At 47.8% G+C, this 24,764-nt stretch overlaps 2 protein-coding genes across 6 annotated transcripts; both read left to right on the forward strand.

Annotated features, from left to right (window-relative positions):
* The first annotated feature begins 142 nt into the window (after positions 1-142).
* LOC128751078 (cyclin-dependent kinase 5 activator 1-like) lies at positions 143-5,689 on the forward strand. Its single transcript, XM_053851864.1, has 3 exons — positions 143-779; positions 2,086-2,680; positions 2,761-5,689. The coding sequence occupies exons 2-3, from the start codon at positions 2,183-2,185 to the stop codon at positions 3,250-3,252; spliced, it is 990 nt and encodes a 329-aa protein (XP_053707839.1). The 5' UTR covers positions 143-779; positions 2,086-2,182; the 3' UTR covers positions 3,253-5,689.
* A 588-nt stretch (positions 5,690-6,277) lies between these two features.
* LOC128751406 (vesicle-fusing ATPase) lies at positions 6,278-24,329 on the forward strand. 5 transcript variants are annotated; one of them, XM_053852383.1, is made up of 21 exons: positions 6,278-6,421; positions 17,609-17,694; positions 18,419-18,518; positions 18,583-18,622; positions 18,704-18,870; positions 18,933-19,043; positions 19,147-19,222; positions 19,394-19,549; positions 19,785-19,984; positions 20,053-20,218; positions 20,306-20,380; positions 20,998-21,185; positions 21,273-21,368; positions 21,433-21,589; positions 21,652-21,785; positions 21,843-21,989; positions 22,053-22,187; positions 22,256-22,369; positions 22,559-22,614; positions 22,745-22,789; positions 23,113-24,329. In XM_053852383.1, exons 1-20 carry the CDS (start codon positions 6,410-6,412, stop codon positions 22,773-22,775), a joined length of 2,247 nt encoding a protein of 748 aa, XP_053708358.1. In that variant the 5' UTR covers positions 6,278-6,409; the 3' UTR covers positions 22,776-22,789; positions 23,113-24,329. The 5 variants fall into 5 exon arrangements, with proteins under 5 accessions (XP_053708358.1, XP_053708355.1, XP_053708356.1 ...); XM_053852380.1 differs by lacking the exon at positions 6,278-6,421 and adding an exon at positions 15,233-15,443; XM_053852381.1 differs by lacking the exons at positions 6,278-6,421; positions 23,113-24,329 and adding exons at positions 15,233-15,443; positions 22,871-23,093.
* Positions 24,330-24,764: the final 435 nt, after the last annotated feature.

Here is a 24,764-nt window from a genome sequence, read left to right on the forward strand (position 1 = left end):
GCTGGGGTGAAAGGTAAAGTACTGGAATCTATAGAGTGAATGAAAGAATGTTCTGGTGGAGTTTCATCAGTCAAACTGATGGACAGTCAACCCGGCTTCAGGATTTCGCCCTCTAGTGCTGAAGATGAACCAAGCAGCTGTTTAGCTCGCTTCATTGGAGGCCCAGCTCTGAACGAGCCGCTGTTCTCCCCTGAACCGACTCCAACATCTGGCAGTCTGCAGCAGTGATTCACAGGTCCGCCTCCTCCTCCTCTCTCGGCTCGCTGGATCAGCACTCTGGACAGCGCACCCCCCTCCTCCGCGTCCACCCCCCTCTCACTGAGTGGACCGGCAGCGTCTGCGGCCAATGGCGCGCAAGTCGCGGCAGCAGCAGCCAATCGCTAGCCGCCGTTTCTCCCCCACATCCAACCCGTGCGACTGCGGACGCCCGCATCCAGCAGCGGGTCTCCTCCACCTCGTCCCTGCAGCTCCGCACCAGCCATCTGGATCATTGTGTTCCGATCACCTGAGCATCGATCACCTCCGTCGCCTGTGAGCCCTGTCCCTCCACCCTCGGCTCCCCATGGAAGGAACCTTCCAACCTGCTGCGAGACATTCCGCATCTGCTCCGCGTCCGCGGCCGCATCAACAAGCGGGGGCCTCCTCTTGAGGACCGGAGAACCTGTGGACCGGTGCCGGAGGGGGGGGGGCGGCATCGGAACCGAACCTCTGGACCCTGTAAGCTCCTTTATCTCGAAGTTGCAGGATGGATTTGGGAGGAAGCGGCGCGTAAGAAGAAGGTGAGTCCGCAACCATTGTAAATCACATCCTCCACCTGTCAATCACACACACGCGTGTGACTTCATCGGTCCTAAATTTCATCCTCGGACCTGTGGAGGTGTGTGTGCGCGTGAGTGTGAAGACATGAGGGCAGCAGCTGAAGACGCCTGCTGCTGAGGGAGGGAGGGCGGGGGTGAGGGGAGGGGGGTCTGTTTCCAAGGCTCCATTTTGAAGCTAAGATGGATGCTTGCGCACAATTACGGCCGATCTTGATCTTATATAAGCGGAAGCTGCGGGTGCGCGTGTGTCACAGCGAGGGAGCCCCACACACACCTGGGGACGGATCATTGACGAGCGCGTCGATTAGTAGTCTGGACCATGTGATGGAATGTGGGCGACACAGAGATGATGTTCTCTTCCTCCGGAGGAGAACAAGACTCCCATTCTCGCTTCAGTGTGACGCCTCCTGAGCGACACGCTGTTGTGGCTCGCGTCAACCTGACAGGTGATGAAAACACGTCTTTCATGACCTCATTCTTTGCTTTACACTCGGCTGCTGGCTTCCTCCTGCTACATGCCACTTTTCTCGCTCATTTGCCCTTATTCTTTGAAGACCCTTTCATGAAAAAAACAAACAACGTTGTTTATATGCACTAATTAAATACATTCTCTTTAAAAATATGTTAACGAGTACAATATTAAATATTGCACCATAAATCTCTTAAATGGACAAAATATTGTTTTTATTTTTACATTTGATGTTTCTTAATAATTGTCGAGAATTTTCCCCTCTATTTTTAGACCTGCCGTATTTAGAATTTATTCCAAGCTATTTTCTAATATGGATGGATGTTTACCATTCAATATTTTCTCATAATATTTCTCCTCTGATTACATTTAAACATATATAAATATATCAATAGTTATATAACTGTTTTCTAGAATATGATATATTCATTTTTCTACAACATCAAATCAAATCACGATATATATATATATATATATATATATATATATATATATATATATATATATAAACATTTATTTAATTAAAAAAAAATGGTTCAAAAAAGGAACCAAATAAGTCAACAATAACTTACATACACACATCTATTTTGAAGAGGAAAATTGTCTTTTAATATCCTAAAATAAAACCATTATTGAAGACAAACCTCAAACCAGAGAGAAGTAAAAATATCTTCTGAAGTCCACAGATAATTTTAATGTTTTGGGCAAACTATCAAATGAGCTTCAAAAGAAGGAGCGAGCTCTCTGTCTTGAGATTCCGTTGTTTCCTGTGTTGATAAAAGTGCTTTCTGTTTCCAGGTTCCTTTAGAAGTGAGACGTCTGGGCTGATCCTCGAGTCTCCCCCGGTGCTGCTCTTCTTCTCCCCTCAGTCCCTCTGCTGCCCCCTGCTGCCATCATGGGAACTGTGCTCTCGCTCTCCCCGAGCTACAGGAAGGCGGCGCTGTTCGAGGACGGCCCGGCCACAGTGGGTCACTACACGGCCGTGCAGAACAGCAAGAACGCCAAGGACGCCGCCGCCACAGCCAAGTCCCTCAAGCGGCCGTCCATCATCAATGTGTTGCCATGGAAACGCATCGTGGCCGTGTCGGCCAAGAGGAAGGGCTCCAAGAAGCTGCAGTCCGACGGCGGCGACGGCGGCAAGGGGAGCTCACCAGACGGTCAGGTGGTCACGTCCTCCAGCTCGGCCTCCAACAGCCTGAAGCTGAAGAAGTCCCAGTCGTGCGCGAACCTCTCGTCCTTCTCGTCCAGCCAGGAGGCGGCGTCCACCACCGCCGCCCACCTGCCCGTTTCCAAGACGCTGGTCAACGTTGCCACCGTTGCCGCTAAAAAGAACTCACTCACTGGGATCCAGCCTGCGACGGTGGCCGGAACCCCCAAACGAGTCATTGTCCAGGTGAAACCAGCACCAGCCGGTCGTGATGTTTGGGTTATCCTTGCCATGTTTTTGAGACTTTGTTTCTGTGACTTCCACAGGCCTCCACCAGCGAGCTGATGCGGAGCCTCGGCGAGTTCCTGTGCCGCCGCTGTTACCGACTGAAACGTCTGTCTCCCACCGACCCGGTTCTGTGGCTGCGCAGCGTGGACCGCTCACTGCTGCTGCAGGGCTGGCAGGACCAGGGCTTCATCACGCCCGCTAACGTGGTCTTCCTCTACATGCTGTGCCGCGACGTGGTGTCGGCCGAGGTGGCGTCCGAGCGCGAACTGCAGGCCTCGCTTCTCACCTGCCTCTACCTGTCCTACTCCTACATGGGCAACGAGATCTCCTACCCGCTCAAGCCCTTCCTGGTGGAGGCGGAGAAGGACGCCTTCTGGGACCGTTGCCTGGAGATCATCAACCGCATGAGCGCCAAGATGCTGCAGATCAACACCGACCCGCACTTCTTCACCCAAGTCTTCGCTGACCTGAAGAACGAGAGCAAGAAGGAGGAGGAGAAGACTAAACTTTTCATCGGCCTGGACCGGTGAAAAGGAAAGGGTGAGGGAGGGGCGGGAGGTCAGGGAACTACGGGGAACGGGTTCAGTCATTTTATCTTTTCTTTTAGCAGTGTAGCGTCACATTGTCGTCCGGCATCAAGGTCGCTCCTAAAACTCACGACCTCATGAAACATATGTATCGTAAATGAGCTAAACTTCCAAAGCGAGCGAGCGCTGAGCCCAGAGTGCGTCCAAGTGTCCGGAGAGTCGACGTTTCCCTGCAAAAATTCCACTTGCCCCAAGTCACCACTATCTTAACTGCCGCGTTAGCAAGCGCCTGTACTTGTTTTCCGGTGTGAAGAGATTTAGCTTCTATAAACAATGACATCACGTTGCATGATCACATGACCTTCCCCTGATCTCCTGCCAAAATGAATGCACTCCTGGATCAGACTGATCATTTAGTCAGATTATAATCTGGTGGGATGAATCCGCGCGGAGGAGGATTTCCTCATACGCTTCAACCTGGCTGCTGCTCTGGAGAGGAAGCTTCTGCCCGGGCTACATTGGACGCACCCCTCCACCCACTCTGTCTTCTTCATCCTGGGCTGGACTCCCTCATCTGTTCTAGTCGGGTTCTGCTGACTCAGCAAGCGTGACGTGCATGTGAGCTTCTCGCGGTTTCCCAGCATGCTTGGTGTTCGGCACAGGAAGAGACTGTGACACTTCGCCGGTGTGATGTCACTGCGGCAAGAAACACAGACAGGATCAAGACTGGAACTGACACACTGGAGCTGGTGTGCATGGCAGCGTTGACAAACCCACACTCAAACACGGCGTTCCTCCACAGACACAGACCTTCACTGATAAAGACTTGTCTCCTCCAGCTGATGACGTCACACCCGGCGTCGAACCCGCGCCCCAGTCCGACTTATCAAACTGCCTTTTTCGCAGGGACTTTGTGCCAAACCAGACCGATGACTTCAGAAACTAACTGCCGATCTGAGACAGAACTTCTCGCCACGTCAAGACGGCGACTCCAAGTGAAAATGCCAAAACCGGAGACGCTGTGAGCGTCGTCACCCGGTCACATGACTCTGACGCGGAGATGGATGCTTCGTTTGGCAAAGCTGCGAACATGTAGCTGCAGTCAGGAACGTCATGTAGCACCTGTTTTAAAGCTGCTGGTTAGTTTCACCAACGTAGACACCGTTACTCGTATTTCACGACAAATCTAATGACAGTTTTTATTGAAAGAAGAAACAGGCAGTTTATGAAAATGGACTGAAAATCGCTGTTTAACATTCCTGTTAATGGACTGCTAATCTGATTTTATTCCAATATTACACGTGCAAAACACCGCAATGAATTATATAGTTTAAATAATCTATAGTAAACATACACTGGAATACAATTCAAGAAATTGCTAATTTAATACTTTTGCTTTTAAAAAACAAATAACAAATTTCCGATTTTTAAGTTTTAGCTTATTAACTTGACTTTTTTTATTTCATTTATTTATTGTACTTTTTTTTTTTTACAATTTAGCAAATATGTATTTAAAATTAAATCCATTTATTAATTTTGCAGATCAGTTCTGGCAAAAAAAATGTAATCTACCCTTTTTTTCTGTGATTTCCCAAACTAGATTCAGTTGCGTAGATCAGCCTATTAAGCTCTTTGCGTGAAATATTTTTCAGTTTGAAACATATCACAGCATAAGACACAAGTTTCAATTTGACCTTGTGAATGACAGCGCCGTCTTGTGACAGGTGTGCAATAACAAGACCAGTGTTGGTTTGTGAACTCCAAAAGTGAAATCTCAAGTTTTGTGTCTCCATTTTCAATATTTCAATTAGAAAATGTAACCTTGAGCGTGTCAAAATTAAGCGACTCGCTGCGACTCAGAGTGTATATTTTCATGTGTGTGTGTGTGTGAGAGAGAGAGAGAGAGTGTGTTTGTGTGTGCGTGTGTGACCTGGCAGCGCTCACAAACAGCCGGCGCGATGTGGAGTATTTGTCTGTGAGCGCTGGAGAGCCAGAGATCAAACTTCCACCAGCGGAGGACAAACAGAGCCGGGGAAGGTGCCGCTTCCTCCCCACGACTGATGTGCCATATTTTACCAGGACGGACTGAGAACTGACCATGAGGGACTCACTTCCTGTTCATTTGTGAATCATTAATGTGATAAGACTCTGAGGAGCAGAAGCTGCTGTTTTGTGTGCGACCAAGAATCATTGACAGTTACAGGAACTTTATATAAAAATATCTTTGCAAACCAGCTTCCTCCTCGTCCTTCTTTCTCACTCAAGAGACATGGTTTAACATGCTTAACTCACGGCTGTTTCTCAATGTGACTCTTATCCCCTGTGAGGTGATCAACTACAGGCCTGGAGATGGACGTCTGGGCCTCTTTACTGCAGTGCTGCGCCTGCGACCAGCCATCAGGGAGGAGACTTTATCTAAAATAACGGTCATTTTCAGTCAAATGTTTTATCCCTTTAAATTGAGATTTAAGTTCTAGCAAAGTGTATGTTTGATCCATTAGTGTGAGTCAAGTCTGTAGATCACTCTTTGTTTTCATCTCTTTGTGATGTGAAAAATATGTATTATATTTATGGAGGAAAAGGATGTACACCTCAAAAATCTGCTCGTTCGCCTGCTAGTATTGTAACTGAAATAATGGGAGTACAGTTACATTTGATATAGCATCATTTTTTAAAAGTTATTTGAGGTCAAAGATGGCGCCTCCGTACTTCCACGTGTGGCGCTGTCCGCGGTGCTGAAGTGAGAATCAGCGCCACCTGAGGACGCTGTTCTCTTCACGGACACATTTTTAATGCAGAGATGATGCTTGTGCTCATTGTGTTGCTCTGGAGATGTTTTTCGGTTGTAATTAAATGACATTTTCTTTATTTTTTAATTGAAAGGTATTCTTGTTGTAAATCCGCGCCAAAACTGAAAGCATCTCTCCGCACCGAGGATTTTCCCGCGCCTTCGCAGGTCCACGTGATCGTCACCCTCTGATCTGAAGTGCTCACGCGAGCACATGATGCGCAGCCTCTTCCGGCTGAAGGAGCCAATCAGAGCGAGGTGCGCTGCCGCTTATAAACCCTCCCGCTGGTGCCGAGCTGCTCCGCTCCCCGTCCTCCGCGTCCGCCGGACCACCGACCCGACCTGCGTCCCTGATCCTCCTCCAGCGTGAAGATGGCGACCCGGGTAAGAACCTTCGACCTGGATGCGGAGAGTAGACGGCCAGTCAGCCGCGGCAGAGTCGACGGCGGCTGCAGATGTGTGTCAGGAGGCTTCGCCTCCGTCGTAATTCCTAATCCCACCGCTTGTCCTTGAGCTGGCAGCGGACACCGACCGCCGCGTCTCCGCGAGGACGCAGTGACTCGATCGATTCCCCTGGCGTCGATGTGTGGAGGTTGTCGGTTCGCTGCTCCGTGTTGGCGTCGGCGCTCGCGCTGTGATTGACAGGCAGCAGAGCGCCGTGAGCTCGAGTCGGTCCAATATTTGCACACCGCAGCTGCTTCGCGTCAACAAACGGCTGCCAGTTCAATTGCTGACTGGCCACCACTGAGGTGCTCATGAGCAAAGCAACATGCGGTAGTCGGGGCCATTTAATGCTGACGTTCACCCTCGGACATACCTGACGTGTGCGCGTGCGCGTCACCGCATACAACAAGAAGCAGTATCAGTACACGAAGTAAGTTGTATTCTCAAGATTAGAATATATGTGGAGATCATCTCATGTTTTATTTGTAGTATTTGTAGTTGTGGCAGCAGTGAAGTACTGCAGTAAGTACTGGGACAAACACATGCATTTTGGAGCAGAGTTAGTTATTTTAGTGATGAAATATTTGTGGTAGAAATAGCTGTCCAAGGGGCAGAAGAAACAGTGGAAGTATATGTACTTGTAACTGAATGAGTAAATGCGAAGTATGAGTGGTAATAGTCATGACAGTGGAAGTGGATGTCGTTCATTACATGAGTGGCAGAAAGGATGGTGAAGTACTGATTATACGTACCAGTAGCAAATACAGTGAAGGCTGTTGTGAGTAGAAATAGAAGTAGTCATCAGTGTACCTTCATCTGATGAGTATGTGGTAGTCATTGCCAGTAGTACCAGTAAACAATTGTAGCATGAGTAGCTGCTATTGTACTTGTAGAAGTCGCAGAGTAGTAGAAGCTATGACGGCGATAAGCCCTTGTACTAGAACTTGTTGTAGATACGACTGAATCAGTATTTTTTGTGGTGGAGTTGAGAGTAATATAATAGTGACAGTTACAGCAGAAGGTGTAGTTGCAGTAATATATGTGAAGTAGAAGAGACCATTACCAGTATTTGCCGCAGAAGGTGTCGTAGTTGGTCTAGCATGGGCAACAACAACAGCAGTCGCAGCTGAATTGACAGTACTTGCCAAAGAAGTACAAGTGGAAGAGTCAGCTGCAGACAGACACACAGAGCATTTGTCCTGCAGTCGCTCCTCGTCTCCATTGTGTTTGTCTGCGAGTCTCCTGTATTTAGACTGTGGAGCGTGACGCTGCAGAACGGCCCATCGTCCCGTGCATTGTTGACACTCTCAGCTCACAGAGGCAGCAGCGGTTCACCTGCAGGTCTCACGTGAATGCAGACGTTACTTGTGTCGGCGATGACTCATCGTGCTCTGGCCTTATTCCAGTGTGGAGTCAAGTGAGTCGCTGTGACATATTGATGACCGTGCTGATGAAATCCATACTGCTTCTTTTGTGCTACTCTCACTGCTAATGCTACACTGATGACATCACCATGCTGATGAAGGCACAGATTCCACACTCTGAACTTAAAAAAAACAAAAAACACATCTATTTTACACATCTATTTATAACTGGACGCACATGTGATGTGCTACCGTCAAGTCATTGATGTCGCACTGCTGACACGAAGCAAATGAGGTTGCGATCCCACCGCTGGAACTAACAACATGCTATTGAACCCACGTGCCGCAAAGGTCATGCGGCAGTTATCAAGCTTCTGATGCCACACCACTGAGGTCACACCCCTGACCTCTTGAACCAATGGCATGCTGATGCCGGGCCACTGTTGTCACACTTCTGACCACAGTTTCTTGCGGGATGCTAGCGACTATACGACATGGATGCCACATGACTCGTATCCCTCTGCTGACCTCTTGTGGCGAACACCAAGCTATTGATGCCATGTTTCTAACCACAATGCATCTGACTGATGCCATGCTACTGATTCATGCTTCTGATGCCGCAACACTGACAACAACCACTGCACAGCCTGAAGACTTGTAAAGCTATAGTGCAGGGGAAAGGGACCTGGAAAGGCTTGTTGTGTTTCAAGCGCAGGCACCAGCAGAGATGACGTTATTAACCTGGTTTATTGATGGAGGAGGAATCTGTGAGCTACAACCCGCAGGATTCCCTGCTCAGTCACAGGGGGGCAGGGAGTCTGAGTCAGAGTCCACTCCAGCTGACACGTGCTGACTTGTTCTGCTGCGGCTGGAGGCCCGTAACACAGAACCAGAGAGGCTCGCAGCGACAGCTTTCAAGGTCGAACCCAGACAGTAGCTGCTTCCACCAGTGTGTTTGAATAGACGTCCATGCCTGCGTCTTTGCAACAGAAACGTCGGTCTCTAGTCTGGTCTGGTCCAGGTGAAGCATGAGTGTGAGTGTCAGAACCTGAATGTGTGTGTCGTGGAGCAGCCTGCTCTCACCGTCCCAGCGGTGAGGAGCGAGATGGTGAAGCACACACTCGCTTCCTCTTCACCACTTAGGCGTCTTTCCTGAGTCCAGACGAGTTGAGCTGTGAGTGGCTGTGAGTGCGAGGTCCAGGCTGCCTCTGCGATCCTCCCTGGCTGGGGCTGCAGGGACGCCTGCATTCAGTCAGCAGGGAATCAAGATTGGGTCTCAAGTTCAAAAGAAAGGCTTCCAGAAGCGCCAGGAGGGGGGAGGGAGGCCACCTCAACGCACCCTCCTCCAATCCAGAGGGGCGGCCCTTTGCCTGTATTAATGAGGCCCTCATGAATCTACAAAAATACTGTACTTTACCAATTTAACAGTATATTTTGTGCCTCATAAAGAAATAATTGAAAATATATGTAAGTTAAAAATACCTTGAACAAAAAGGTGCTTTTATATCAAGTTGTTTTCAAGATATTCATCGCTTAAAAAGATCTTCCAATATTTATTATTTATATTGAGAGCCTTCAAATATAACAGACCTAAAATGGAAAAAATATCTATCCCTTTAAAGATATAATGTTACACTTGGCTATTTTAATATTCACTTTTCTGTCCTCTTGTCTTTCGGCTTGACGTTCCCCTGAGTCTGACGGTAGAATGTGGCCCTTCATGGTGCACCTCATTGGTGGTGCTCCTCTTCTCCGTGAGTAGCTCCCTTTCCAAACACCCATCGTGTCAGTGACCACCACTGCACTCTCTTCTTCACCTCCGCAACTCCCTGCTTCAGAGCTGCGTGTGCTCCCTCCCAAATGAAAACATTGAGCCGCCATTTAATCGGACACGTTCAGTCGCCCATCATCCCGGTGAAAGGCCCTGCGCACGGGGCTCTTGCTCCCGCAGCAGCGGTGAAGTGGCTCCCCTGGGTCCTGACTCTTCCTGTGGCGCTCACTGGTGATGGAAATTCTACACCCACGCTCCATCAGACAACATCAGAGATGCTGTTGGAGGGACGGATTTAGAATCCAGGGAGAGGGTTCTGGATCATAGCAGCAACCTACTTAGCATCTGCAGAGATGCTTCATTATCTGTGTTACTCGCCGGAGAAATGAGACTTCAGTGTCTTGCTGTAGTCACACGGTCAGGCGGCAGTGACAGGACATTCTTCCTTCTCCACCTCTGACCTCCACCTCTATTGCTATTATCCCAAAACATCAACCGTGGCCTGCAGAGACCACTACGGCTGCCGTCATTTATTCCTGCATTGTTTCCTAAATGACCATCCATTCAGGATCATAGTTTGTCGGAGGAAAGCCTGGTTTTTAGGAGCACCTGTTGTGAAGCATGTGTGTGTGTGTGTGTGTAGAGAATGGAGGGAGCGTAATCCCGGCTCTCAATGCGGTACGTTTCTCTCAGCGCTCTGAGCTGTTGCTATATTTAGAGAGACACACTGCAGTGTGGCGGCTGCACAGCCACACGCAGATACCATGCCAGCTAATGCCAGCTAGCAGCACTGAGATCTCACACAGATGCAGCTCCTGTGTGTGGAGGGACGGGTGTGTGGTAAATCGTTTGTGCAGTAATGGCTGCGAGGGAGTGACAGAAGACGTGCGCCGATCTTCAGTTGATGATGTCATGTGATCCCAGTCTCGATATGAAATGAACAGTATCGTATTCATTCGTTGGGAAACTCCGAGATGATCCCTCCTTCTGATGGACACAGACATATTCCAGGGCCAGAGTGGAGTTTGAGGCTCTGTCCCATGTTCTCCCCCTCACACTTGCACTTAACACTAGCACTTGGTTATGAGCGCCCTCCACTATGAAGCTCCCTCCACTGTGAAGCTCCCTCCACTGTGAAGCTCCCTACACTATGAAGCTCCCTCCACTATGAAGCTCCCTCCACTGTGAAGCTCCCTCCACTATGAAGCTCCCTCCACTGTGAAGCTCCCTCCACTGTGAAGCTCCCTCCACTATGAAGCTCCCTCCACTGTGAAGCTCCCTCCACTGTGAAGCTCCCTCCACTGTGAAGCTCCTCCACTATGAAGCTCCCTCCACTGTGAAGCTCCCTCCACTGTGAAGCTCCCTCCACTGTGAAGCTCCCTCCACTGTGAAGCTCCCTCCACTGTGAAGCTCCTCCACTATGAAGCTCCCTCCACTGTGAAGCTCCCTCCACTGTGAAGCTCCCTCCACTATGAAGCTCCCTCCACTGTGAAGCTCCCTCCACTGTGAAGCTCCCTCCACTGTGAAGCTCCCTCCACTGTGAAGCTCCCTCCACTATGAAGCTCCCTCCACTGTGAAGCTCCCTCCACTATGAAGCTCCCTCCACTGTGAAGCTCCCTCCACTGTGAAGCTCCCTCCACTATGAAGCTCCCTCCACTGTGAAGCTCCCTCCACTGTGAAGCTCCCTCCACTATGAAGCTCCCTCCACTATGAAGCTCCCTCCACTGTGAACGCCCTCCGACCACCAAGTGAAGTGACTGATGTCCCTCAGAATTGGGACGACACTTCACGCGTAAAGACGACGTGTCATTGGCTTCCGTGCTATGTTGTGTTTCCTGCATGTCCAGTGTTGGAGACAACGTTTTGGAAATGGCAGCTCCAGCGTTTCTGCAACCTCTTGTATCGGCGCTGATCATCTCACTTGGTTTGGTGAACCAGCGGAGAAGAAATGGGCGGAGCGTATGTTGCTGTGATAGATGTGTCAGAGGTGTGAGGATGCTAACGTTAGCCTGGATGCTAGCCCACTGTTTGTTCAGAAGAAACCCAAACCTGCTGTTGAACATCCATGTTGTATTGTTCATGTTGTGGGACACGGTGGAGCATTTGGCTCGCTGACGGGTGACACCAGAGAAAGTCAACAGAGGGAAGAGTGGTCCTGGCTACTAACATGTCCCTGTTGTCCTGTCCAACACTGTTTTGGAATAAAGTCCTTTGGCCTCCTGGACATCTCTCCACACTTCATATTCCCACTTGGTTTCAAGTCAGCGCCGGAGCTCCCTGGGTTTGAAGGCATCATTTCAAGTGGTGAACGGCCAGTGAGGAGGAGTGGGACACGTGAACATGTAATGTTAGGGCCAAAAACAAGTGTTAGGATGCGAAGTGGGACACAGCCTTCCCCTTGACTGGGCAGTGCGTCTCGCTGATGCACCTGTCAACAGCTCTTTTGATGAGGAGCTCGACTCTGAGTCTCTGATGACACAGCTCTCATGCTGCACGTATTTATTTGTAGCTGAGGCTAAGCTCAGACTCTCCGGACTTGGGCTACTAGCATAAACAGCTGATTTGTTGAAAGGTTTTTGATGCTCCTTGTGTCACTGCAAGCCAGAATATTTGATGACTTTGCACTTTTAGGTAACGCCAGCATCGCTAGCGTTCAACTTCAGAATGACATGTCTCGATTTTCCCAACGAGCTTCCTGCTGCTGCTCCTGAGATTGAGTTCCAGTCTCTGCGCTGTAAATCTCTGGCGCTGTCCACGAGTTTAGTGCTGTGAATAATTTATGGAGCTGCTGTGATGTATAAATATGCAGCGGGAGCCTGGGACGGGCCGGGTAATGGCCGGCCACGCCCCGAGTGCACCGCTGAGCCGGAGCCTGAGGAAGCTTGCTGGCCACATGGCCACCGAGTCATTGTGAGGAGCAGGCATGAATCACAGTGGAAGTCCCACCTGAGTTCTGCCACGCGTGACTCACCGCAGCAGGTTGAGCAGGTGAACGTTCTCCACAGTTCAGTGGAGCCGGGAGCTTCCCCCAGGCAGGAGGGAACATGTGGAGCTCCAGGCTTCTGCTGCTAGTGTTATGTTGTCTTGCCTTTTGTCTTGCTTGTTTTCATCATCCATGTAGGATTCAGTCTCTCATCAACCATGTATCTGTTTTTTTTTTAATCACATTTATTTTATTATGTCATTATTTCCTTTTAATTTTTTTCATTTTTAATTAGAGTATATAATTCAGTGTAATCCAAATTTCTCTACAATATTTTTGTCTTATGTCATTATGCCTGTGTCATTCTAAATGTGTTTTCCACATAATAATTTTCATGAATTACATCATTCGTTTATGCTTTTCACCATTTCTTTATCAGCATATTATATACTTCATCATTTTGATTATTTGAAAAATAAAATGCTTTTTTCTCACACAATTTATCTGCTTGATTCTGACATTTATGTTGGTTTTTTTCCCTTCATGACTGTTTTATTTTGAATTGAATTCATTTGAACGACATTTTTTATTCCATGTGATTTTTCAATTGCCTTTTTTTTATTTTGTATTTCTTTTAATCATTTATGAAGTCCAACACTAATTTAAGACCCTTTTTTTAATTGCCATGTTCTCTTTATTTTTATTTTCTTTATTCTTCATATTTTCTTACTTCTTTCCCCTCAATTTTTATGACGAATGACAATCAATTTTTCTGTCACGAAAGAATAACTGATTTATTTATGACATTTAGATTTCTGTGTATTTGTATCAATGTTCGGGTCATAAAATCTGGCTTCATTGGCAGTAATTTTAGTTCCAGCCCTGGTGTTGAACCCTCACATCAGTTGCTCTTCACCTCAGTGACGTCTCCTCGGAGACATGTCGCGGGTGAAGGCGGTGATGTGAATGTTCAAGTGTTCTTCGGCATGTTGTCGACCAGATTTGGGGTTCAGGCTGCGATTCCCCTTCTGTGACCCTGAATCTGCTCCTGCATGAGCTGTGGTGACTGTGAATGCAACGTGCATGTGCCATGATCGTCCCCACCACCACCATCATCACCATCATCACCAGAGCTCTCCACCTCGTCTCAACAAGTGTCTTCTGTCCTTCCTCTCTAATGCCGCACTGGTGGGTAGAAGGTGGTAATATTTTTCAAGGTATGTATGTACACCTGATCCAACCATCCTCTCTCCCATCTGTGCCTGCTGTCACAGTCTGATCGCATCCCTACTGTTGCCATGGAAACACAGATGAGGTCATGACCATCTGACCTGTGATTAGTGAGAGAGATGTTGTAGGATCTTTTCTTCCTGCAGCTGTTTTCAAAGATGTAAACAACTCCATTTTAGCCTTCAACTACAGAGTTTGGGATTTATTTAGCTCACGGCGTCTTAAACAACCTTTTTGATACCAAGCTTCTCTTTAAGTTCCAAGTATCGCGACTCTCTCAGGCCATTTTACTGTTATACTCTCGAACAGGTGTGTCCATAGTCAGGCCCGGGGGCCATGTACGGCCCTTTTTCAGGGGTCAAGTTCCAGAACTGTCAACTAGAGAGTGAATAAATACATATATTATGAAGTAAGTAAGAGTAGATAAATATTTTGTAGACACGCATCACAGCATCTTTTGTGGGAAGCTCCTCATGAGCTCTTAAGTGGCAATGATTCATTGACAAAAAGCCTCAAATGTTTTCTCTTATTGGAGCAGTGGCTCTACTCTGAGTCTCTCCAGGATGCCTGTGCTTCTAAGAGATAAACCAGACTCCTTGAAGAGCACAGTGCTTCTTTGGTGTCCACTACAAAGCTGGTGTGTCAAGTGAGAGTTTTGTCTTTTGGCTCAGCTTTTTCTTCACCACGACTAGGGTCAATAGAAGTCTGTACTGTTCCGAGTAACTCAATCCTGCTGTTGAGACAGTCGAGATCAGCTGGTCCAGAAGAGTCAGATCCTCCACTGTTCCTTGTCATTCATAACAAAGGCTGTTCTGATTATTTCTCACATTCTCTGATCTATTTTGAGTCCTGAAACCTGAAGGACAGAGACGTTTTCAACGCTTCTGTCTCACAAAAGCGGCTCATTAATTTCCCGTGTTTGTGAGTCACACAAGTTATGAGCGTGGTGGTCTGTGGGGAAGGAAAGTTCCCGGCGTTATGAGGTGGTGCCTCTTCCTGCCAACTCCTTCAACTCAGTCTGAGACCTTTAATGCAGGAGTTTGGTGCCGCAATTTGAATTTCAATGAGTTCTGCTGGTGTTTCGCCAAATGATACTTGTCCTGCCTAAGTGATATTAAACAAATGCATGGTGCTTGTAGGAGAGCCACAGGCTCGGCTGCTGAGTCAGAGGAGGATGGATTCAATAACCCGGTTTAATTGTTTCATTCGACTTAATGAAATTCTGAGAACATTGTAATGAAACTGTCACGGTGCAGGGGAATTAGAAGCAGTCAACAGATTGACAGGATAATTTTGTTAAGTCTCATATGAATCCAGTGTAACAATCGCTAGGTATTGTATTAGTGAGCTACAATCTCAAGCTTTAATGTCGCTGTCTCCCGCGCCTTGCTTTAAGAGATGACGGGTTAGTTTTGTTAAACAATTGTCATACTGTTCCATCTGTCGATTACCCTTAAAACTAACGAATAAATAATGGAACCTTTGATGTATTATCCCCGACAATTTTACACTCGAAGCTTTTATTTCGGTAGTCGTCCGTCAGGTAAACCGGAAGTGCAGCAACCGGAACAGTGGTGACAAATGCGGAAGCTACACGCTGTCATAGAAACAAGTTCGTTCATCAGGGAAATAATTTAGACCAGTTTCATGTCCGTAATTATCATGGGAACTAAGGTAACTTCCTTTCTGTAAATCAATTTATTAACTGCACATCAACATTAAAAAGCGTGACGTGTTGAAGCGTTAGCATTAGCTGCTATTCAGGATGTCTTCTGTTCTCTGCTTCTGTTCACATTTTGCATGTGTTGCGTTTGTGTTAAGTTGTAAACGACTTATTTTCTTCTATTTTTATTTGAGTTTTATGTGACGTCTTTCTTCTGGTGGCTTTAAATGAGCATTCGGGGTCGTCTTCCGCAGTGTCACCTGATTTAGGTTTTTGTTTACATTTTTCTTCCGCATTAAAATCCTACTGCCGTTGACATGACGTGTCCGTTATAGAGTCACTGGCAAAAGTATTCACAAAACTATATATTGATGTGTATTTTTTACAAAAGAGTCGGTTTCCAAAGTTACACTGGAGTTTGTCATAGGTAGATTGAAATGAAGTACCAGAAGTCAAGCGGCTGTTGTCTTTCCATTTCCTGTACTCCCCATATGAATGAGCCTACAATGGAATGGGTTTATTCTGAAAATGGCTATTTAATAGTGAAAGAAAAACAGTCTTAAGAAACATCGCAAATATATGTATGTATGAAGTGAAAACACATTTTGTTTGAAAATGTAATGTGAGATGCTAAATTCAGATTCTAAAAGTTCCAGTTTTTCAGACAGGAGCAGGTGCTGTGTGGTGTCTGACTGTCCTGTGGAGGATGTTTAGCTACAGGAGTAAAGTGGATTTGATCATTAGCTGGCGGCCCATTACTGTCTCTCCTCTCCTGTGGTCTGACGCTGACAGGGGGATGATGGAACGCCTGTATTTTGTTGTTTTTGGAAAAGACAATATGTACAGACCAAACTATTTGAACAAAAAAATTACAGAAGAAAAAAATGAATGTGTGTGAAGAAAGTCTTGAGGCAAATATAAAAACTGTGATTCGGAGAAAGTGCTAGTTGTGTAAACTTGTCGGACGGTTCGAAAACGCCATGTAATAAACGTGTTTAAGAGTTGAAAAAAAGCAGTTTCACGGAAATAGAATGGAAAAATCTATGTGTGTTTTTTAAGGAAACATTGACGGAAGGGAGGAAAAGAACAGGATGGATGTGCAGGAAAGAGCTGCTAGTGCTTCAGTTGTTGGGCTTCATCTTTGCGAATCTGCAGCAGGATAGTCGACAAAGAAGCTCATGTTATTAATAATTCCAACACACAGCTGTTATTGTTCTCACTGGGACCCAAACTGGCGTTGGAGGACCTTTGCGGTCCAGTGAGCAGTGAAGCCTGGGTTGTGGTCTTTTTCATATCATGCAGTTGCCATAGCGACTGCCTCGTGCTCGCACCGACGGACATCTGAGTTTCTGTATGTGTTGGCTGATGGCTGCTTTCTTGGTGAGGAGATGAAGTGAACACTGTGCTGCACATGGAACTGTCAGAATCTGCTTCTTCATCCTGCCTCAGCGGTTGGCGAGACGTTTTGGCTCAAACCATGGTCATTGATTTAGTGATTTTGGAGCTGCTGAACCTCCCTCTCATTCTGCTCAGTGATTTATTCTCCTCTGCCTTCATCCCTCTTTCATCTGAGCTACACCTGAAAAAGCCCTCATTTTCCGCCACAAACCTCCTCCAATACTGAAGCACAACTGGAGCGATATGATCTCTGCTCCTGGCTCTGCCCCGGGGCCTTCTCCCGCCTTTGCTCTGACTCGACTATATAAGGAGAATAACGGTCATCAAACCACTAAATGGTGGACTGCAGGAGGCTTGTAGAGTCGGAGTTGTTGCTGTTGTTGGTGTCCTCATGTGGCCAGGCTGTTTCATCCTTTGAGCAACTGCTAGCATAGCTATATTTTAAAAACATGTCAAACAAACAAGCTCATGTCATCCCAGAAACATGTTTTCCAAGATGAAGTTGTCGACATCACGCAAGGTGTGACGCTAACTGTTGGTATTGGTGACAACACAAGACAAAAATGTTTTCGCTGACATGATTCTGAGTTGGTAGCTTGGTTCGTAGTGTCTCAGCTCTCTTGTGTTTCCCGAAATAAGCCATGATATTCCGACCGCTAGGCTGATGCTGCTCGAGATGGATGAGAAATTCTTGTCCACAAAGTCAGTGCAATGTTTAAACCTGGCCCTTTCTTGTCCTCCTCCTCCTCCACTTCCTCCTCCTCTCGTATCTTCACAGACCATGCAAGCGGCGCGATGCCCGACAGATGAGCTGTCACTGACTAATTGTGCAGTGGTGAGCGAAAAAGATCTGCAGTCCGGACAGTGAGTAGATGTTCCTGCTGATTCATCACTCTCTCCTACACGGTTATTAACTCCATTCCCAGAAGACGCCTGTCTGTTTGTCTGCTGCTTGATTTTATATCTGGAATAATTGACCTCCTCCTGAAAAAAACAAAAACCCATTATTTTTATTTATTTATTTTTTTGAATTAATTTATTTATTTAACAAATTGTCATTTTTTGCTTGTTTGCTTTTCTTTCTTCTCATAAACATCTGTTATAGTTCATTGTAAACTATTTGTATTTTGACTTTCTGTCATTTAAAATAATTATTACATTGGATTTATTTCCATATATGTGTGTGTGTATTCCAAATATATAATTGTATATAATAATATTTTAAATATTTTCTGATGGTTTTATTTGTACTCATTTCATGAAAAAACAATTAATAATATCATCAATCATCGATAACTGATTGTATTCAATATGGCTGCTGGAGTAATGAACTTATATACTCATAGATTTATGTTGCACTGAGGGAGTCATGTGTGTCCCTCCACTATCATTTACACCAGTGGGTCGACGAAGTCCTGCTCCCTGCTTTAATGAGGTATTCACCAAGTTTTAGCTGAAGTGTAAAATGATCCCCATGGCAACGCAGATCACGTCTCCAGGCAACCGACGTCCTCATTGTCTCTGTGTGCGAGCGAGAGGAGCCGTATCTCAGAACAATAAACCCACATGGCGTGTCTTGTTTTGGCAGGCATGTGACTGTGAAGACCACACCCAACCACAAGTTTGTGTTCACAGTCAAGACCCACCACACCGTGGCGCCCGGGACCATCGCCTTCAGCCTGGCACAGGTACTCGCTCGCATGTTTGACTGGCGGTGTCCGGTCACTCTCACACCCTCTCTCCCTCTTCTAGAGAAAGTGGGCGGGTCTCTCCATCGGCCAGGAGGTGGAAGGTAACCAGACTAGTTCTCACTTTCAAACCTGGATCCATTTGTTTTCATCTGATTCACCAAACTGGGCCTCTTCCTTTCCAGTGTCTAACTACAACTTCGACAAGTCCAAGCAGTGCATCGGCGCCATGACCATCGAGATCGACTTCCTGCAGAAGAAGAGCACCGACTCATCCCCCTACGACTCGGACAAGATGGCCGCCGAGTTCATCCAGCAGTTCAACAGTCAGGCTTTCTCCATCACGCAGCAGGTGAGTGTCCAGTCACGGTGGACCAGGGACCTCGCTCCTCACCGTCCTCCCATCGCTCGCAGCTGGTGTTCAGCTTCTGCGACAAGCTGTTCGGCCTGGTGGTCAAGGACATCGAGGCCATGGACGCCAGCATCCTGAAGGGGGAGCCGGCCTCCGGGAAGAAGCAGCAGAAGGTAAATTAAGACAAGATAAAGAGCTCGTCGATCCATGCTGACATTTAGGGAGCAATTAAAAGAGTCAATCTGTGGACGCTCTCAACTCTCCTCTCGCTCGCAGATCGATATCGGCCTGATGATCGGCAACAGCCAGGTCATTTTTGAGAAGGCGGAGAGCTCGTCCCTGACACTTGTGGGTACGGCCCGTTTTATCTGTATTCATCATCAGGCTCGATCCAAGAACATTTCAATCTCTTGAGCTGCATCATCACTTTTGGCCACCGGATGGCGGCAGCGCTGAACTTCCGTTGTATCTTGGAAAACCAACACATATAAGAATCTGAAGTTTCTGTGGATTGTGTTTTCAGGAAAGGCAAAGACCAAAGAGGCTCGACAGACCATCATCAACCCTGACTGGAACTTTGAGAAAATGGGAATTGGTGGTCTGGACAAGGAATTCTCCGACATCTTCCGCCGAGCTTTCGCTTCCAGAGTCTTCCCTCCAGACATTGTGGAGCAGATGGGTGAGGACTGCAGTCAGACCAGGAAATAGATGACTCCGTGTTACTCTTACGTTTTGTTTTTTTTTTAATTATTTTGAGTCTTTTGTTTCGTTGCTTGGATGTGTTATTTTTCTATTTATCCCTTTCTAGCTGTTGGAAACATTTTGCTTTCTCTCCTCTTTTACTGTTTCCTCTTGCTCTTCATTAGTTCTGCATAATGTCAAAGCTTGATGTAATGCTGCGGCTGTTTTTCCAGGCTGCAAGCACGTGAAGGGGATTCTGCTGTTTGGACCTCCTGGCTGTGGTAAAACCCTGATGGCCCGACAGATCGGTAAAATGCTCAACGCTCGCGAGCCCAAGATCGTCAACGGCCCCGAAATCCTCAACAAGTACGTCGGCGAGTCGGAAGCCAACATCCGCAAACTGTTCGCCGAAGCCGAGGAGGAGCAGAAGAGGGTGAGAGGCGGCCCTTGACCTGCTGAGGTCTCTGCTGCCCCCAGGTCTGACTCCGCTCTTGTCCTCAGCTGGGAGCCAACAGCGGCCTCCACATCATCATCTTTGATGAGCTGGACGCCATCTGCAAGCAGAGAGGAACCGGCGCCAGCAGCACGGGGGTGCACGACACCGTGGTCAACCAGCTGCTGTCCAAGATCGATGGCGTGGAGCAGCTCAACAACATCCTGGTCATTGGTGAGTCGACGTTATGAAGAGCTTCTCCTCTGGCTCCCCTGGTCACCACCCCCCAGCTGGTCTCCTCATCTGCCTCTCTCTCTGCAGGCATGACCAACAGGCCCGACCTGATTGATGATGCTCTCATGAGGCCTGGCAGGTTCGAGGTCAAGATGGAGATTGGTGAGTCCACGCTCCTCCTCCTTCTCCACCTCTAATTCTTCTCTTCCTATTACCATTCCATTCCTCATTCTCATTCATCCCGTCACCATTCTTCCTCTTCTGGTCCAACAATTTCTCTCCCCTTCTCTTCCTCCTCCTCATTCATCCTTTTTGTTGTTCTGCTTCCATCTTCCTCCTCATCCTTCCTGTCTCTCTTCTCTTTTTTTAATTCATTGTTTATCTGCCTTGTGTAACTGCCTGCTTTCTTTTTCCTCGTCCATGTTTACTTTGTTGCCTTCTTCAAGTATTCTTCCTCCTCTCTCATCAGTTATTTGGCCTCTGCTTTTATTGTTTTTCGTATTTACATCCTTTTCTCTTTAACTTCTCGCCGCGGAAAACATCGTTCTAGCAAGGTTTTAAATGAAGGTTCGTGTCTTGTAGTTTTATGATAGGACCAGCAGGTGTCAGTATTTCACTCTTCTAAAAACAACAGATTTCCTGTGCTTCATCTTTGTCAGAAATGACTTTCAGAATTCCTTTCCACAGTTTTCACTCCATCTCAGTCCGATTGAAGTTGGTCCGCACCCGCTGGTGCAAGGTCATGTGACAGTAGTTTGACCCCCAAACTCTCCCTGCAGGTCTTCCGGATGAGAAGGGTCGCGTGCAGATCCTGACCATCCACACCAACAAGATGCGCAGCTTCAACCTGCTGGCTCAGGACGTGGACATCAAGGAGCTGGCATATGAAACCAAAAACTACAGTGGTGCCGAGCTGGAGGGGCTGGTGCGGGCGGCCCAGTCCACCGCCATGAACCGACACATCAAGGTCAGCATGACCGGGTGGAGGACGTGTCAGTTGCTCTCATTCTAATGCCATGAAGCTAAGTGTTTATACATGAATGCTGACCTGCAGGCGACCTCCACGGTGGAGGTGGACATGGAGAGAGCTGAGAAGCTGCAGGTCACCAGGTCCGACTTCATGGGCTCTCTCAACAACGACATCAAACCTGTACGTAACGGCGCCGGAACCGGACCTTGGCATGGCCCGGCGCTAACCCTGATGTCCCCTGCAGGCCTTCGGCACCAACCAGGAGGACTACTCCAGCTACATCATGAATGGCATCATCAAGTGGGGCGACCCGGTCTCGCATGTCCTGGGCGATGGCGAGCTGCTGGTGCAGCAGACCAAGAACAGCGACCGCACGCCGCTGGTGGCCGTGCTGCTGGAAGGTCAGGTCGAGTGTGCATCATGAGACGGTGGGAAGTCCAACTCTGCTCTCTCTCTCTGTCAGGACCCCCCCACAGCGGGAAGACGGCCCTGGCTGCCAAAATCGCAGAAGACTCCGAGTTCCCCTTTATCAAGATCTGCTCTCCGGACAAGATGATCGGTCACTCTGAGATCTCCAAGTGTCAGGCCATCAAGAAGGTGAGAGCTTCCCAGGACCTCCTCTCCGTGCTCCCCCGCTGACCCCTCCCATCTCAGGTCTTCGATGATGCCTACAAGTCTCAGCTCAGCTGCGTGGTGGTGGACGACATCGAGCGACTGCTGGACTATGTCCCCATCGGCCCTCGATTCTCCAACATGGTGCTGCAGGCCCTGCTGGTGCTGCTGAAGAAAACCCCTCCCAAGGTTTGTGCCTGATGTCGTCACCTTCTCCTCCGCCCATCTGGAACCTCTGACGTCTGCGTTCAGGGCCGTAAGCTGCTCATCATCGGCACCACGAGCAGGAAGGACGTGCTGCAGGAGATGGAGATGCTGGACGCCTTCAGCACCACCATCCACATCCCCAACATCTCCACAGGGGAGCAGCTGGTGGAAGCCCTGGAGGTGACTGTCATGTGACCCAGCACGGGGAGGAGTCTCATCACGTGACTCAACAATCCTTCTCCCCGCAGCTGCTGGGAAGCTTCACGGACAAGGAGCGTGCCAGCATCGCCCACCAGATGAAGGGGAAGAGGGTCTGGATCGGAATCAAGAAGCTGCTGGTTCTGATTGAGATGTCGCTGCAGGTACGTTGCCGACCGGACGCCCCCTGGTGGACATGTGTAATACTGCTGCTACTCCGTGGCTCGAAGGTGGTTTATCTCCACTGGGTGGGGAACCTCTTCTCCAGAGGAGCTGGATGAGAGGGCAAACCCTGGCTCTTGACCTTCACCCCCTTAGTGACACTTGAGCTCACGACGGTCTCTCTCCTCCAGATGGAGCCGGACTACCGGGTAACCAAGTTCCTGACTCTGCTGAGAGACGAGGGCGCGTAAGTAGATCCTCATCTCCTGCGTGGTGAACTCCTGGTGTCGCCTGCGTCTTACCGAACTCAGCAGATGTTCTTGTGAGGGCCGAAAGGGTTGTGTTGACCTCTGACCTTCTTGTTTTGCGACCGCCAGCCTGAATGAAGGAGATCAGATCCGAATATAGAAGGAGACACTCCGGTAAGGTGTTTAGTGGTCAGTGTCTCTTTAGGAGTAGCACCAAGTGTTTCCTCCCTGACCTCACACACAGTTTTGATGCAGATCAGGGGACAACAACTCCACACTCTTCTCTGGACTCCTGACCTCTCTGCAGAGTTGATCAGTCTCTGACCTTTAACTCCATCTGTGACCTTTGACCCCAGCCGAGCCACAAATTAGATTTCAAGAAAAAGTTTAACACGTCACATGTTCTGTGAAAGTGGAGTCACGGCCACTCCATGAAGCTCCGAGGATGGTTCTGGTTCCGTTGTGGTCTCAGTGAAGTCTCTCTCTTTGTCCTGTAGTGAACGTAGCTTCTACGAGTAGAGGACTGGACCCTGGAGGAGAAGAAGACCATCCATCGCCATTCCGTTTTTTTATTTGACTCATCGTAAAATCTGCTGGGCGTGTAGGTGGAGTCACAGTAAATAACCATCCACAACCCCCGACCTGGAGCCCACCAGAACCTTCTGTGACCGGTGTAGAGGACCCAGCTGGGGCCCCAGCGCTCCCACCCAACGTCACTTTCTCTTGTGTATCCAATGTCGCTGCATGTTCTGTAGGAAGTGAACGTAAACTCCTCATCCTCTTCCTCTTCCTCCGGCGCACTGGTCACATATCACTGAAGTCGTACTGTTATGATTTGTTAAGATTATTGCAATAGATGATTGTAAAAACAAGTGTGTCGTGCATCGTGTGTTGAAAAAGAACAGTTGTGTTTTTAGCTTCTTGTATAGTTTGTGTTTGTGTAGTCGTGGGTGTCGTAACAACTGATAAACGCTTGTGGTGTCTGCAGTGACTCTGAGGAGCTCGACACAGCAACCTATGAACACAGCCACCACACAGGCACTGAACATGTCACGGAACATGGCAACAAACTTGGGACGACAAAATTCAACATTAGCTAATGCAAGAACAACGTGACAAATGATGTAACAAACCCCCAAATATGCCAACAGTGACTCAAGCATAATGATAACACGTTGTTTCAGCTCCATCTGAGGGTGAACCTTTGATGTTGGTTGCGTTACCTCTCTGACTGTGGTGTCGGCCCCTCGGCGTCAGTGGCTGTGTACAAAGCGGAGCCACGTTCATGTGGACCCTTTAACTAGATGACGTCTGTACATTGTATATACACGAGGACAGTATATGAGAGAAATCTAAAACTTCAGTATCGAGCTGGTGTTGATCCGACGTGCTGGTGAGTGTGTGTCTGTAGTCGTGTCCGGCGGGGTGGGGTGGCGTTGGGGGAGGGAGGGTCGCTGTGGAGTCGTCAGTGTTTCAAATAAAAGCACTTGGAAGATGGAAACTAAAAAAAAGGATCTTCTGTGGTCAGAGCGGAGCTCGCGTGCATGAGTGTGTGTGTGTCTGGGTTAATATTCATGTTTATTTCTCAGGCCTTGTATTCTAGTGTCCAAATGTTCTGTTCATTTTGACGGTGTGTCTGTGTGTGTGTGCTGAGGGTGTGTGTGTGTAAATGTATATGCAGATGTATTATTGCAATAAACACACTGATGCACACAAAACTCTTCCTGGTGTTCTTTTCTCTTCTGGATTCTGGATCTCTTATTTCAGTGTGTTAAAGAAATACATTTTTTTGTAATTGAACTTATTATTTTTTTTAATCCTGCTGGTCGTATTAAAGGGTAAGTGACATTTTTTTCTTATTGCTGTGCATTTAAATGTACACACATTGTAAAACACTATGAAACCGCTTTGTTTTTTCTTTATTGAACTAAAAAAAAAGTTATCAGTTATTTCAGATTTCAGCCTGAGTCTTCACCGTTTTCTCTCAACTGAAGAAGGCGCTATTTCACCGAGAGGGCATTTGTGAACCACAGGTCCCCATTGTTGTTTTCGTTGCTGGCTGTGCGACGCTCGGTGATGTTTGTTGCCAGGTTCGTCATGAAGAAGTCCTTCACTTTTGACTCCTAAAATGCGACGGTGGGTCTCAAAC

Source organism: Synchiropus splendidus, chromosome 19 (genome assembly GCF_027744825.2).
Source record: "Synchiropus splendidus isolate RoL2022-P1 chromosome 19, RoL_Sspl_1.0, whole genome shotgun sequence".
Taxonomy (NCBI): Eukaryota; Metazoa; Chordata; class Actinopteri; order Syngnathiformes; family Callionymidae; genus Synchiropus; species Synchiropus splendidus.

Coding starts and splice junctions, on each gene's coding strand:
- LOC128751078 (XM_053851864.1), top strand. CDS start 2,183: ATGGGAACTGTGCTCTCGCTCTCCCCGAGCTACAGGAAGGCGGCGCTG. Junction 2,681..2,760: donor CCAAACGAGTCATTGTCCAG/GTGAAACCAGCA, acceptor TGACTTCCACAG/GCCTCCACCAGCGAGCTGAT.
- LOC128751406 (XM_053852380.1), top strand. CDS start 15,417: ATGTCCGTAATTATCATGGGAACTAAG. Junction 21,990..22,052: donor TGAAGAAAACCCCTCCCAAG/GTTTGTGCCTGA, acceptor GTCTGCGTTCAG/GGCCGTAAGCTGCTCATCAT. Junction 22,188..22,255: donor AGCTGGTGGAAGCCCTGGAG/GTGACTGTCATG, acceptor TTCTCCCCGCAG/CTGCTGGGAAGCTTCACGGA.